Source organism: Sipha flava, unplaced genomic scaffold (assembly GCF_003268045.1).
Source record: "Sipha flava isolate LNK unplaced genomic scaffold, YSA_version1 23_pilon_pilon, whole genome shotgun sequence".
Taxonomy (NCBI): domain Eukaryota; kingdom Metazoa; phylum Arthropoda; class Insecta; order Hemiptera; family Aphididae; genus Sipha; species Sipha flava.
Window position 1 is genome coordinate 135,589 of NW_020272884.1, and position 13,673 is coordinate 149,261.

General features: G+C 24.7%; 1 protein-coding gene and 1 long non-coding RNA gene across 2 annotated transcripts; one reads left to right on the forward strand and one right to left on the reverse strand.

Moving 5' to 3' along the window:
* Positions 1–5,881: 5,881 nt before the first annotated feature.
* Positions 5,882–7,194, reverse strand: LOC112684059. The gene is made up of 3 exons (XR_003148645.1): positions 7,098–7,194; positions 6,130–6,167; positions 5,882–6,043 (listed from the first exon to the last, which is right to left on the reverse strand). It is a non-coding gene; the product is annotated as an uncharacterized LOC112684059 (long non-coding RNA).
* Positions 7,195–8,151: 957 nt separating this feature from the next.
* Positions 8,152–13,332, forward strand: LOC112684029 (RING finger and transmembrane domain-containing protein 2-like). Its single transcript, XM_025555329.1, has 8 exons — positions 8,152–8,409; positions 8,477–8,788; positions 8,854–9,048; positions 10,698–10,817; positions 10,924–11,101; positions 11,192–11,342; positions 11,404–11,619; positions 12,875–13,332. The coding sequence occupies exons 1-8, from the start codon at positions 8,367–8,369 to the stop codon at positions 13,106–13,108; spliced, it is 1,449 nt and encodes a 482-aa protein (XP_025411114.1). The 5' UTR covers positions 8,152–8,366; the 3' UTR covers positions 13,109–13,332.
* Positions 13,333–13,673: the final 341 nt, after the last annotated feature.

Sequence of the window (13,673 nt, forward strand, 5' to 3'; positions counted from 1 at the left end):
TTTTTCGTATTTATTCAACATGATAGTAAATGTACCCTGTCTGAGCGGTGACCAAACGGCCGATTACGAAATACTTAAGCCAATCTACATAAAAAATGAAAACAAAATATGTTTATACATTAATATATTATATTTCATAAATTCGATTGAAAAAAACACTAACAATTTATAATTTTATAATGTTATCATACACATAATTCAGCCATTGAGAGCCGTCGACTTTTTATGAGTCTATGGCAATGTATGCTTACATTTGCTAGATTTTATCACGGGACCCTAGAAATTTTTTTCGTAAAGTCAAAAATGTTTTCTTGGACGCCGTCGTAATACCCGTATGCTATATTTTTCTCTTATACATACATTTCGTAAAAACATTTTTCCTTAGTATGGATATTATATTTTATCATTTAAGTGGGCGTATATCGACTCCACCGAAAAAATCTTTTTACGTGTAAGAAACCTATCGATTGCACCAGCTATTGATGACGCCGAATATTTTTATATATCGATTCCACCGAATATATATACATTTAACATCACTATATACACATTACATTAAATATACTATATATAATATATATATATACCAGTGTCGTATATAGGGAGGGGGATAGTGGACTACAGCCCCCCGAATTTTTTTAAAAAACTTAAAAATTATTTTAAACGTTTGTAATATTTTAATGGTGCTTTATATTTATTTAGAATTTGCGCAGGGTTCGTAATTTCAATGAAAAAACTAGGGATGCTGAAACCATTCTATCTTTTTCAAATTCCTTAATGGTTATAGACACCCGCAACCCGTACAATTCAACAGTTAATAAAATATTTGGTAAATATATGAATATTTCGAAATTTAAATTTTTCATTTTGATTTTATGAATAAATAATAATAATAATAATAACAAATTTTATAAAATAAATATATTTTTATTGCGTGTATAACGAATTACATGTCTGTAAACATAAATGTTTCATCACATGATCACTTTTAGATTCTGACTGAAGCTAAGGATATAATGGTTTTATAATGATGTTTGTATCTTATATTTTTAACACTTATGATAGAAATACAGGTCCAAAAGTCTTTTCTAGGACCTTTTTTAGATTTTAAATTGGCATACGGTGGTAGTTTAGATAAGTTATTTTTTAAATCTTAAGAGTTTTTCCAGGCGTGAAAAAAAACTATATATAAAAAAATGTATATATTTATACAATAAAAATACTGTTTTTCTATACATAATGAGTATTTAAATGTAAATTAACTTAAACACATTTGGGGGTGCTAATTTCGAAAATGGGGTGCTAAGCACACCCAAGCCCCTCCCCAAATTGCACTTATAAATTTTCGTTGAACGTCAAATCGTTTTGGACATTCTGTAAATGAAATGTAGTAAGTACTTACCTACTGTGTCTTGTTAATAATTCTTAGATAGCAGTGGTAATTTAATTTTGTCCATAGTAGCCCATCCCGAAAATATTTTATGTATACACCACTGATATATACCATATCTAGCACGACGGTAGTGGCACGAAGTTAAATAAGAAAAAAAACATCATTTTATAGAATAAATAATAATAATATATATAATAATCACTGATTATTAATCAGCAACAATTGTAGTTCGATTGAAATATAAATTTTGAGCTGAGCATGATTTAATAATACATCTAAATGCGGTAGCGTATGTATTTGTGCTTTTATCTGACAATAAGAAATATGATAATGGAATTTAATATTCATTTTTAAAAATATGAACCGTAAACGGCGGAATTAATAAACTCCCATTAAAGTTTCAACAATAGGTATATTATTGTTTATTAATTTATTATTATTATACTATTTATACTACAATAAAGGTACCTATTAAACATAGTATCAAAGTTAAAGAATATAATACCATATATATTTCCATATGAAAAGGAAACGTGTTATTTAATTTTAAAAACAATATTTTATGGTAGGCTTATAAACTACTAAATTCAATAAAAGGAGCGGCCCCCTAAAATGGTGAGGTCTCGGGCAGCGGCTCCTTCTGCCCTGTCCTTCCAACGGCGCTGAACAAGAATCAACAATATGTACGCTCACTCGTTTTTGTATATGTAAATGCATATATTAATATAGAATTGCTAATATACGAGTACATTGATTCTTTGAATTCTAATTATCCTTCAAAACAGTTTAGTGCATGAATTAAATAAAGAATTCAAATCGAAAAGAAAAATAAAATCCAATTTTTGTATCTTTATGTAGTCTGTATTCAGTTGTCAAAAATCTGTTTTAATGTGATTTATGTCTCAATGTTATCAATGTCATATTGTTAATCGACTGATATTTTTAACCTATCAATTAGTATTTAGTACCAGAACTAGTAATCATAAATTATAATATTTAAGTATAAAACTAAAATAATAGTCACAACTTAGTCATACCACATTCGATTTTAAATTTCAGGCTAAATTAAAAAGTTACAAAAAAAGTTTCTCTAAATACAATTATTTTAAAATTATTAAACATATGGTTATAACGTATGGTGATAAAAAAATGGGAGTTCCATTTAATATTTTTTACTTCATTTAGTTTCTCTTATAATTTCTTACAATGATGGCTAAAGTTTTAAAAATTGTCTATATTTCCATATTTTTACAACCTGTTAGTAACAATATATGTTATACTGTTCACTGCTTATACTATCCCAAAATGTCAAGCTTTTTATTAATATTGGCTTACTGAAAAATAACTTAGTGCCAACATTTTAACACAAAATATGTATTTACATATTTAGGCCACTTAAAAAGTTAAATATAGCAAATTAACTTTTATATCATACAAACATTATAGCGTCAACTAACGTTAGCTGAATAAAAAAACGATTATCAATAATCAATTTGATACATTTTCACATAGATATATCCATTTTTAATGAAATCTTTCAAACGTTAATTAAAATCAAAACATTGAAATAAATAATAATTTTAGATTTAATTGCGAATTATTATTAATGACCTACAAATTTATAAATAGTTTGCTTATCATTATACTTTAATTCATTTTTTTATATTTTGCTAACAAGAGTGATAACAAAGATATAATTTTTAAACTTAATTGGATTTATTTGTGTAAAAATATTCATAGATAATTGATTTTATACATATAAATCTAATAACTGTTAATTATAAATTAGTTTTTAAACTAAATACTTTTACAAACTTTAAATTACTATTCTACTAATTTTTATTATTAATTTTAAATCTATTTTTCAAATTTAGAATTCTTAGCACACTTTCTTATTCAATTATATAATTAAGTTTTAGTTATGGGATACGAATCATCGTATTGGATCATAATATAAAATTAAAACAAATTAAGCATAGTCTATTACATTTTTTTATTTACTTTAAGCAGATAAATAAGAATTGTTTTGAATCACTGAACTTATACGAGCTTGAATTGTATATTCTAGGACAGCAGTTCCCCAACTGTGAGGCACGTCATTCTTAAAAAACACATTTATTGGGGGAGACGCAAAGCAAACATTTATATTGTATATTACATTATCATATATTTAAATTTAGATCAACAATAATTTGCTTATATTTAAATAATAAAAATTGTTGTTTTATTTATTCATAAGAGACGTGATTCCAAAAATTTGAGAGCCGCTGTTATAGACCTTAAAATAATGAAATTCAAATTGAACAATATTATTACAAAATTATTAAAAAAAATACCATCAATATTGTTTTTAGCTCCCAAAAAATTTTTTGTTGATTTTTCAAAAATTAATGTTTTAATTATTTATTTGTAACAACCAACTTTCTCAATTTTTTAATTCCTCTAATCTATTTACTAGGAGATTGGAAGCGGTATTAGTATGCGATCTATATCTATCTTACATGTACCCATTGTAATAATTTACAACTTGTAGATTATAGATAAAAACTATGCACAAAATGTTGATAGAAATTTTTAGAAGTTTTCTATTTGCAACGTATTAATCGATATAATTATGCGATAAGGATTTTTTAAAAAAAATTTGAATTTGACGTGGAGTTTACTCGAAATGGACAGTAATATTAATCTAAATTTAAAACCATTAAACATATTTTGTGAGAGATAAAGTGAATCATAAATTACTGATATATTCAGTGTCAAACTTAAGGATCTTAGGACATCAAGGCAACTACTAAAAAAGTATTGATAAAGGAAGGGATCATTTAAAAATATATTAATAAAACCTGCTTAATAATTTAAGTATTATTATTATTTGCCACTAGTTCAATATAATGAGAACAACTTGAACGAAATAAGCGAAAAATTATTCTGGGGGACTAATATTCGCACTGGGAGGGTTAACTCCTCCAATGCCACCCCCAGATACGTCTAGATCTATCGCCATATTTTTAAAAATCGTGGAGATTTATATTATTATTACATACACTGATTGATTAAATTATATTAAACAAATAATAGCAACCAATAAAGCATAATATGTGGCATAAAAAATATCTAACCAAATGTTGTACTATAAAAACATATTTTTATTTTACATTCACTTCTTCTTCTTCTTTTTCTTCTCCTTCGCTTTTTACCTAACTATTTAGGATTAGTCACCCTTGTCATATTTTACATTCAGTATAATACAAAATCTAATTTGTTCTTTTTTAGACATAGCTCATTGATAAAACTTCAACAGTTGTACTGTATTATAATATCATATTACCATCATATATCACCGTATCTAGTCTCAATTACTTAAAGTCTCATATATGCGTAAACCACAGGAGCTTAAACCTTAGTTCTTAAATCTATCTTGATTATTTTGTTAGATTCTTACCGAAGATTAAAGCATTTCAATATAGGGATTTCTGAATTTCTGTTACCTATTGTTATTCATAGCGGCCAATATATGCGGTTTAACCTTTACGCTGCGCGCGATGATAAACATAATATGATGTAATTCATATATTAATCATATTACATTATACGAGAGTATATATTTTTTGTTTAATGTAAATGTGTTATATTTTTATATTAAATACGAATATTACATACTTCTATGAACGTAATATAAACGCCTACCTATCTATTATATCACTAAGTATCAGAGTATTAGACATTAATCGTGATAAAACTATATGTATATTCGGTGGCGGCCAAAGAGTGATAGTTTGTTACAAATTACGTATAGCCGTTACAACCCATATACCATAGTTCAATTTATTTGATTATTTGATTATTAATCGGTATACTACATAGAGTTATACTATTTTATGGTATACCATAAGACTAAATAATGTTCAAACAATAAGTTATTTATTAGGAACCACTTTGATTACATTCTTTCGGTTGTTTCGCATTTTTAATTATATTTTCTAACGCATTATTTTACATTTTTACCGTTTAACCGTTATATTGTTTTTTTTTTCGTTTATATCATTTATATACATTTCACAGTTTACCATTATAATCTAAATGCTTGTTTTAAACGGAAATATATAAATGTATTATAATACTTCTAAAAATATTACGCGACAAGGTTAAAAACACTTAAATATAAAGACTTGTAATATTACTACAATTGGTAATAATTTAATACAATCATAGTTATCTATGAAATATTATAATTGATAACATTTTCAAACAAATCGTTTATATATATAAAAATAAATAAATGCTTAGCCTTAGTTGCTATTTTATTGACTTTGTATATACCTGACGAATTTTTAATTCGAAAACGGTCGTACTTTACAATAATACTCCAGGCTAAGCATTTATTTATTTATTTCTATGTATATAATATTTGTTTATTTATTTATATATTAATTTATGAGTATTTACTAATATTTAATTCTAAATGTATTATTCATTTTTTATTCGTTTTCCACTCAACAAATTTTGTGGCTGAATAATAGACGATCATTATAGATGAATGATGATTCTTATTTTATAATTTATGCTTAGTGTAGTTCACAATTTTAATTATTTTCAACAGGATTAAATAATTTCTGATTTCTTAGTTGAGAATTTAAGACACACGATCATCTAGTAAAAATAATTAATATATATAAATAAATAACATACATTGTTTCTACGTAATATGTACATGTATTGCAGTACTGTATACTTACTTTCAAGTAGTTGACGATTTAGTTGCCTATTATTATTACTGAAACATTAAAAGATTTTATTAATTCAGTGTTTGAGTATGTTGTCGTAAATTAAAATATTTATTGAATAATCAAATCAATTTTGGTTTAGATAATATTTTGAAATCCTCAAAAAGCTATGTACTATGTGGACTATGTACTCTAGAGTAATATTACGTAAATGTATACCTACTATATTGATAAAAGATTCAATACCTAAACTCATTGATACTTTCAATAATTTCGTATTGATCATAAAATTCTGTAATAGTTTGTTAAACTTTATGCCCAGAAATATAAATTGTATCTTTATTGCTATACTTATAATGATTAATAATTCAATTATAATTTATTTTAATTATTTATTATAGTAAAAATGGTAAATGGAATACTGGTATGATTCTTAATAGTCAAGGTTTCCTAAAATATAAAAATAAAACTCATAATATTTTAAGTCAATTTCACCCAATCTACATGGTAAAAAGCTCAAAAATTAGGTATATGTTTTTTTAATGTATAAGTAGACTATAGAAATAACATACATTTTAGAATAAGTTACGGTGTGGTTAACGCTTTAGAATTTTTACCACTTTATGAAGTAATGCATGGAATGATTTATTTTTATACAAGGGCACCTGAACAATTTTTACAATAACTAAAATATTTTAACGAAACGTATAATAGTGGGAAGTCAGGGAGCCCGATATTTTCCCTATATCTTTGGAAATCACTTTAAATCATGGCAACAGAAAAATTTTTGTGAAGGATGGAATAGCTATTTTAATACATTTGTTGATACAAATAATCCATAATTTTAGTTGTTAATTTAGTGTATACATAGGCGTAACTTGGAAATTTATTAGAGGGGGGGAGCAAATATACAATTACATATCAACTAGTCTATATAGTTAATCTTACATTACTTACTTAAAAATATATATTAACATTACCTTTTGTTGTATATTAGCAGAAGGTGATCAATATTACTAAGTAAAGAAATAAATTAAACATAAATATATAAACTCGAATAAATTAAAGACAAAAATGTTTGATATTTTATATCTTAAACAAAAACGCTACTTTTCTATCTACATATTATTATATAAAATTATTCATTATTCATTATCTAATATTATGTTAGATAAGCTACAGTTGCAAATTAAGATTTAAAGAAAAGAACTGTATAGTAATTGCTATAACCAGCTGTTTTGTACTTATTTTAAAACAAGGTATGTTAAATATCAAAGGGAGCACTGAACAAAATTAAGCAACAACGCTGGTTAGGTAAACCTGTTTTAAATCAAGTATACACGATACTAAACGCCTAAATTCAAAAAAAATAAATACTTTGTTGGACAAATTACACAAAAAATGTGAGAGTTACTTAAAAAAATATATTAAAATATAAACATTTTTATATAATATAACGACATTTATTTATTTATTTATTTTTAATATATTATTTAAATTCAACTAGTTGATGAACGGTGATTTATTAAAAATATATACATATAATAAATATTTTAAGATCTTTGAAATTAAATTTTGAAGATTACCAATATTCCGTGTTATTATTTATTTATTTTTTGTTTTAAATTCTATAAACCGTACCAATATTCCGACCACCAGTAAAAATATGTATTTTGAATTATTGTGATAGAGGTCGAAGGATTGTAAAAAATTTGTAAAGTTAGTTAATTATAAAGTGAAGTTGAAATTTATACGTCTTTAATTTTTGTGTTTGATCAGGAACCTACCTATAAAAAAAAGAATGGGGTAGTTATTTAAAATTATCAAGGTTAATTATATAACAAGGTTATTATATTGTTATAATATATTTACGTGTATGTGCATTTAAAATTAAAATTATAATAAAAAAAAAAAAAGTTGAATAGTTGGTAATTAAAGTTCTTATATTTTCATATAAATGACCTTGATTGATAAAAATGTATCAAAAACATATGGAAAATTAGTAAACATGACTAATTAATGATAAGAAATAATATGTAATAATGATGTCATACACTTACTTACTTTTCACGAAGAACTTAATGTGTTGAGTTTTCAATTTTTACATTGATTTTATACAGATATTAAATTTACATTGTTGCACCTTCATTTAACTTTATTGTGTGTTACGTTATGAGTTATAACATCACAAGCATATGATTTTGATGAAGTAATACACCTCACGATTGTTAAGATCTTATGTTTCGACAATGTCCACCATAATTGATGATCATGGAACACTTCCTGAAAATGGTAATAGTAATTTATTTAGTTTATTTTATATTTTACAAATATTTTTTTACTCACAAATCGGAAACAGATAGTCGAGCAGCAGTACCAGTACCCAGTCGTCGTATGAGTCTTGCTGCTGATCTTATGATGCACTTAGAGCGTAGAGCTGCTGAAAGTTCTGCTATGTTTCGTAGTAATGTACACAATGTAGTCGAAGAATTGCGACCAATTATAACAGTCGCACGACACCCTGATCCTGGATCACCTCAACCACTTGGGCCCAGTTCATCTGTACGCCTAAGCTTACCTACCTGGTTGAATTTAAATTCGAACAGTGCTCACTTACCTCTCTCACCACCCAGTTCTTCTGAAACAGAAGACCGGAATCCAATAGCTACAGGTAATCATATAAATGTAATCTTAGTAAGAATAATTTCTTATAACTTCATCTATTGATATCTGTAGGAGAAGTTAGACCAGTCTCAACAACTCCTGTATCACAAAGACTGCCTTTAACTACTCAAAGATCATTATCAAATCCAAATAATGATGTAGCTATAGATATGAATTTATCAAGTTCTGATTTAAATGTTGAACAATTACCTTCAAGTCCAGGAGGTTCTTCACCTAATGAATCTAATAACAACAATAATGAAAACCGTAAGTAATTGATTGGTTTTTATTAAGTTTACATGTAAGTTATTCAATATAATAGGGTTTTTATTTAATAGTTTGAATACTTTTAATTGGGACAAAATACCAAAAATTCTAAGGTCATATTGTATTACTTCTTTTTATATATTGGGTTATTAAAACATGTATATTTTGAAAATTATTATGATGTTAACCACAATGTATAAATTACTTATTAAATATTTGAGATAATTTGTTAGAAAGTATTAAATATTTTTAAATTAAAATAATTAATATAAAATTACATATGTAATTTTGTTCTAATACTTATTTTAATTATTTAGACATTTATTTTAAAATAATCTGAAATTATTTTACTTAATTAGTTCATACATTTAATTAAATATATACATTTTTATTGTCATTGTCTTATAAATGTATGTTTATACTATCCCTAATAATTATTAATCTATGGAATACCAAAAATAAAACAAAGTACCTAATATAATTTACTCAATAATATTTAAAACTGTATTTATAATTAGTTTTGACAATTAGGTAATGGAAGTCATAGGGTTATAATATAACAGGAGAAAAATAAAATAAAAAACAGGCATTGTTCATAAAAATAAAGAAATGTGCAGTTAAATTAAAAAGTATGATTAAAAAATGTAGAATATTAAGAATAATTTTTTTTTGATTTGAAAATTTTTTTTTGGATATTAAATGGAATTTTAGAGTATTGAAAATAGACAAAAGTTGGCGGCAATATGGTAAAAAGAGTAAGTGATTAATATCACAATCATAAGATCATTATGAAGTGTTTAAAGGGGGGAATCATTTAAAGAAAGTTTAAAGAAATAAGAAGGTAGTGTGTGATCAAAGCAGTGACAAGAGAACAATATTATATTTTTCCTAGAGAGATTGAGTTTGTGAAACTAGAGTAGTGTTGGTTGGTTTATTGTTTTCATATTTTCATTAAATACAAAGGTATATATTTATTTATATTTTAATGAATATAATGATAGTATAATGTAATTATAATATAATGTAATATAATATAATGTATATTAGCCCATTTGTGACCAGGGCTAACATATGTTAATGTTTATAGACTCTATTTATAATTTTTTTTCCCTATATATTATCGTTATTGGATTTGAAACAATGAATGTCATCAATGTAATAACATGTCTAGTTTGCGATTAAAACTGTATTTAAAAAAATTAAAAAAAAAAAAAAAACATTTTATTTTAATATGAGTGTATTTATTGATATAGTCGACAAAAATGTATTAAAAGTTTAAAAAAAAATTATATTGTTGGTTATTTTTCTATTTATACATAAGTGAAGATGAAGTAATAATAGTGGGATACAAACATAACATTTTGGTGCACTGCTTCACTCATTTACATTCTAAATATTTATTTCTATTTAATTATTTTGAAATAATGAATATTATATATTTTTAGACATTCATGAGCTTACTAAGATACAAAATTTATTTATATTCATAATATATTGTTACATTTTATCATTAGTTAATTTTTTAAATACTTCTCTTTACCATATGGTTTCTCCTGTCCTTACCGCTTGTTCATTTTAGAGTTAGTTAATTTATAAATATATAAAATGTTATTTATTTAAAATAATAAAATATGTTTCATTGTTTTCAGAAAGTGAAGATGATGTTCTTCGACACAACCCTGAAATCGCTCAAATGATGAGTATTTCTCTTAAATACATTCCATTTTTATTGATACTTTTATCAAAAGCCGTATTTGATCATATTCCAGGTAAATTAAACAGATTTTCTGCTCAATTATTTGGTTTTAACTAAAAAAAAGATATGGCCTCAAGGTTCGACTAACGAACGTGCTTGTATGTATTTTGTGTTTACAGCAATTCTGCTCTTTTTGGTGCTCTTTATTTCTTTTCGTTATTTCAACAGCGTAGTTAAACGAGAAGTAGCAAAACAATCACAGCGCAGCATTGGCTTTTTGCTGTTTGCTATTTGTCATATGGTTATGTCTGTGTTTTTGTTTTACTATTTCTACAATGATATGAACTTACATTTTGGGTAATTATAAATTTTAATTATAGACTATCCATAAATAATAGAAATTTTGATGTTAATAACAAAATTATAAAATTGTATGCATATTTTCAGGTTGATATTTATTCCTCCAAACACACAGCCAACAATAAGCAATCTATTGTGGTCAATAGCAGTAGATGATTATATATTAAAATTAATAACAATAATTTTTAAAATAATTGTTATCATGATGCCAATAAGGTTTTTACCAATAATTAAACGAGTATGTTTGTTTTTATATTATTGCTTTAAAAAATTATATCTTAACTCACATTTTTATTTAGGGAAAAGTATACCTTTTTATTGAAGCTACATCTCAATTATATCGGTGTTGTGTACCTATTCAACCATGGTTGTATTATATGTTAGAATCGTATCAGGGTCCAAAAAAGGTCATTGGTGTTTTTTTATCTGCCGCTTACATGGTGTCTAAGGGCACTGATTTAATGAGTTGTGTGAAACTCTGGTGGACGGCTTCATATAAATTACTTCAAAATGTTGTAAGTTTCATTTTCATCTATATACATTGAATTATATTTGTATTTTATTTTATAAACAATACTTGACCTTTCTTATGAAAATTGTTTTGAGTCTAACCCAGAGTTATTATAAAGATAATTACAATTTTGGGGAAAAAAAATTAATTACCGAATCCTAATTATATATTAAAAACTATTGAAATTTGAAATATTTATACAATATACATTAATTGTTCACAAACATATTATGAAACTATAATTTACATTAAATATATATGCATCATACAACAAATATGTACATAAAATAGTTTCAAATAGTTATAATTACACTAATATTGTTTCCTAACATTATAATAAAAGAATTATTAAACGTATAGTTTTTATTAAAATAACTTGGTAGGATATATATTTTGTGTTAATAGAAGTAATGGGTGCTGATTTTTCGGTGTCAAATCAAATATTATCAAAGTATTATAAACCCAAACCATACTATTATAATTTTTTATCAAACTAAAATTTGAACTAAACATTTTTTTCCTTTTATAAATGGATTAAAATTATGAAAATTTTACATACGTTGTGCAAAATATAATACACCTAAAAATATAGAGAATAAACAACATATATATTTTTCTTTTTTACTTTTTCAAAAATAGATTTGTGGTTTTGATCATATTATGATCGCACATCATATAAAAATAAGAAAAATAATCTGTAATATTATTATCTATAGATATTTACAAAAATAATCACGTGTTTCAACATGGAATTTTTTTATTTTATCATACCTATTAGTAATAATATAAAAAAAATATTTAATACTATTATGATACTATAAACTATAAATTATAGAAAATTAATTTTAGATTGTTTGATTAAGAATATTTTCAAGTTCAAATTTTGAACATGCCTAAATGGTAAATAGTTCGGTTCGATTTTCTTTCATTTTGAGTTCAGATTATGAATCAAAACAAACACCTAGTGTTTGGTTCGGTTCGACATTCGAATAGTTCGACTCATCACTAATTAATAGAATAGTAATTTTATTATAGTTTCCCTATATTTATTATAATACATTGAACTATACCTGTAATTTTTTTTTCTACCCAGCAACTATGCATTTAGTTATAGCTGATTTATTCCACTCAGCCATGATATCATTATATTTACCATTGTTATTATAATATATATATATATATATATATATATATATATATTTGTTGAATTTTGTATTTTATCTTAAGTTATAAATTAAAATGTTTGATTCAATTTTTAGGCATTGGGAACAGTGCCAAGCAAAGAACAGCTGACAATAGCTGGTAGCAATTGTCCTATATGTCATGATGAATATGCTACACCTGTATTATTGCAGTGCCACCACATATTTTGTGAAGCTTGTGTGGCTAAATGGTTTGATCGCGAACAAACATGTCCATTGTGTCGGGCAAAACTCGTTGATGACCCAGCATGGCGAGATGGATCTACGACTAATTTCATACAACTTTTTTAACATCTCTTAAGATATTCTTTTAAATTATATTATACTTTATATTATTTATTTATGTTTGATAATCCTTCATTTAGTGATAAATGTTTTAAAATATGAATTTTCTTAATCCCTACCTATTACTTATTGGAAATTATAGTCGTTAATATTTTTTACTTTATTTTATTATTAACGCATAAAAATAATTGTCTGTGATAGATGTCTATTATGATTTGAAGACATAAAAGTGTATTTGTTAAGCTTTATGTATGCAATTAATACATTTTTGCTAATTTTATTGTTTAATTACAACTATTAAATAAATTTTATAAGAATAAATATAACAATTTCAATATGGAATGTTTGGTTAGAAGTAAATTAACTGGTTCAAACTATAGAATATAATGTATTTTTTGCAGTTTTGATATGAGATTATTATAAAAAAAATATGCTTTAAAAACTTTAAAAAATATTATATTGGTTTCAAACACAAAGATACAAAATTTGTAAGTTAATGTTTGTTATTTTTAATTGTATTTTTATTAACTGTATTATTATATTAATTTATGAGAAGAAAAAGAAGAAGAAG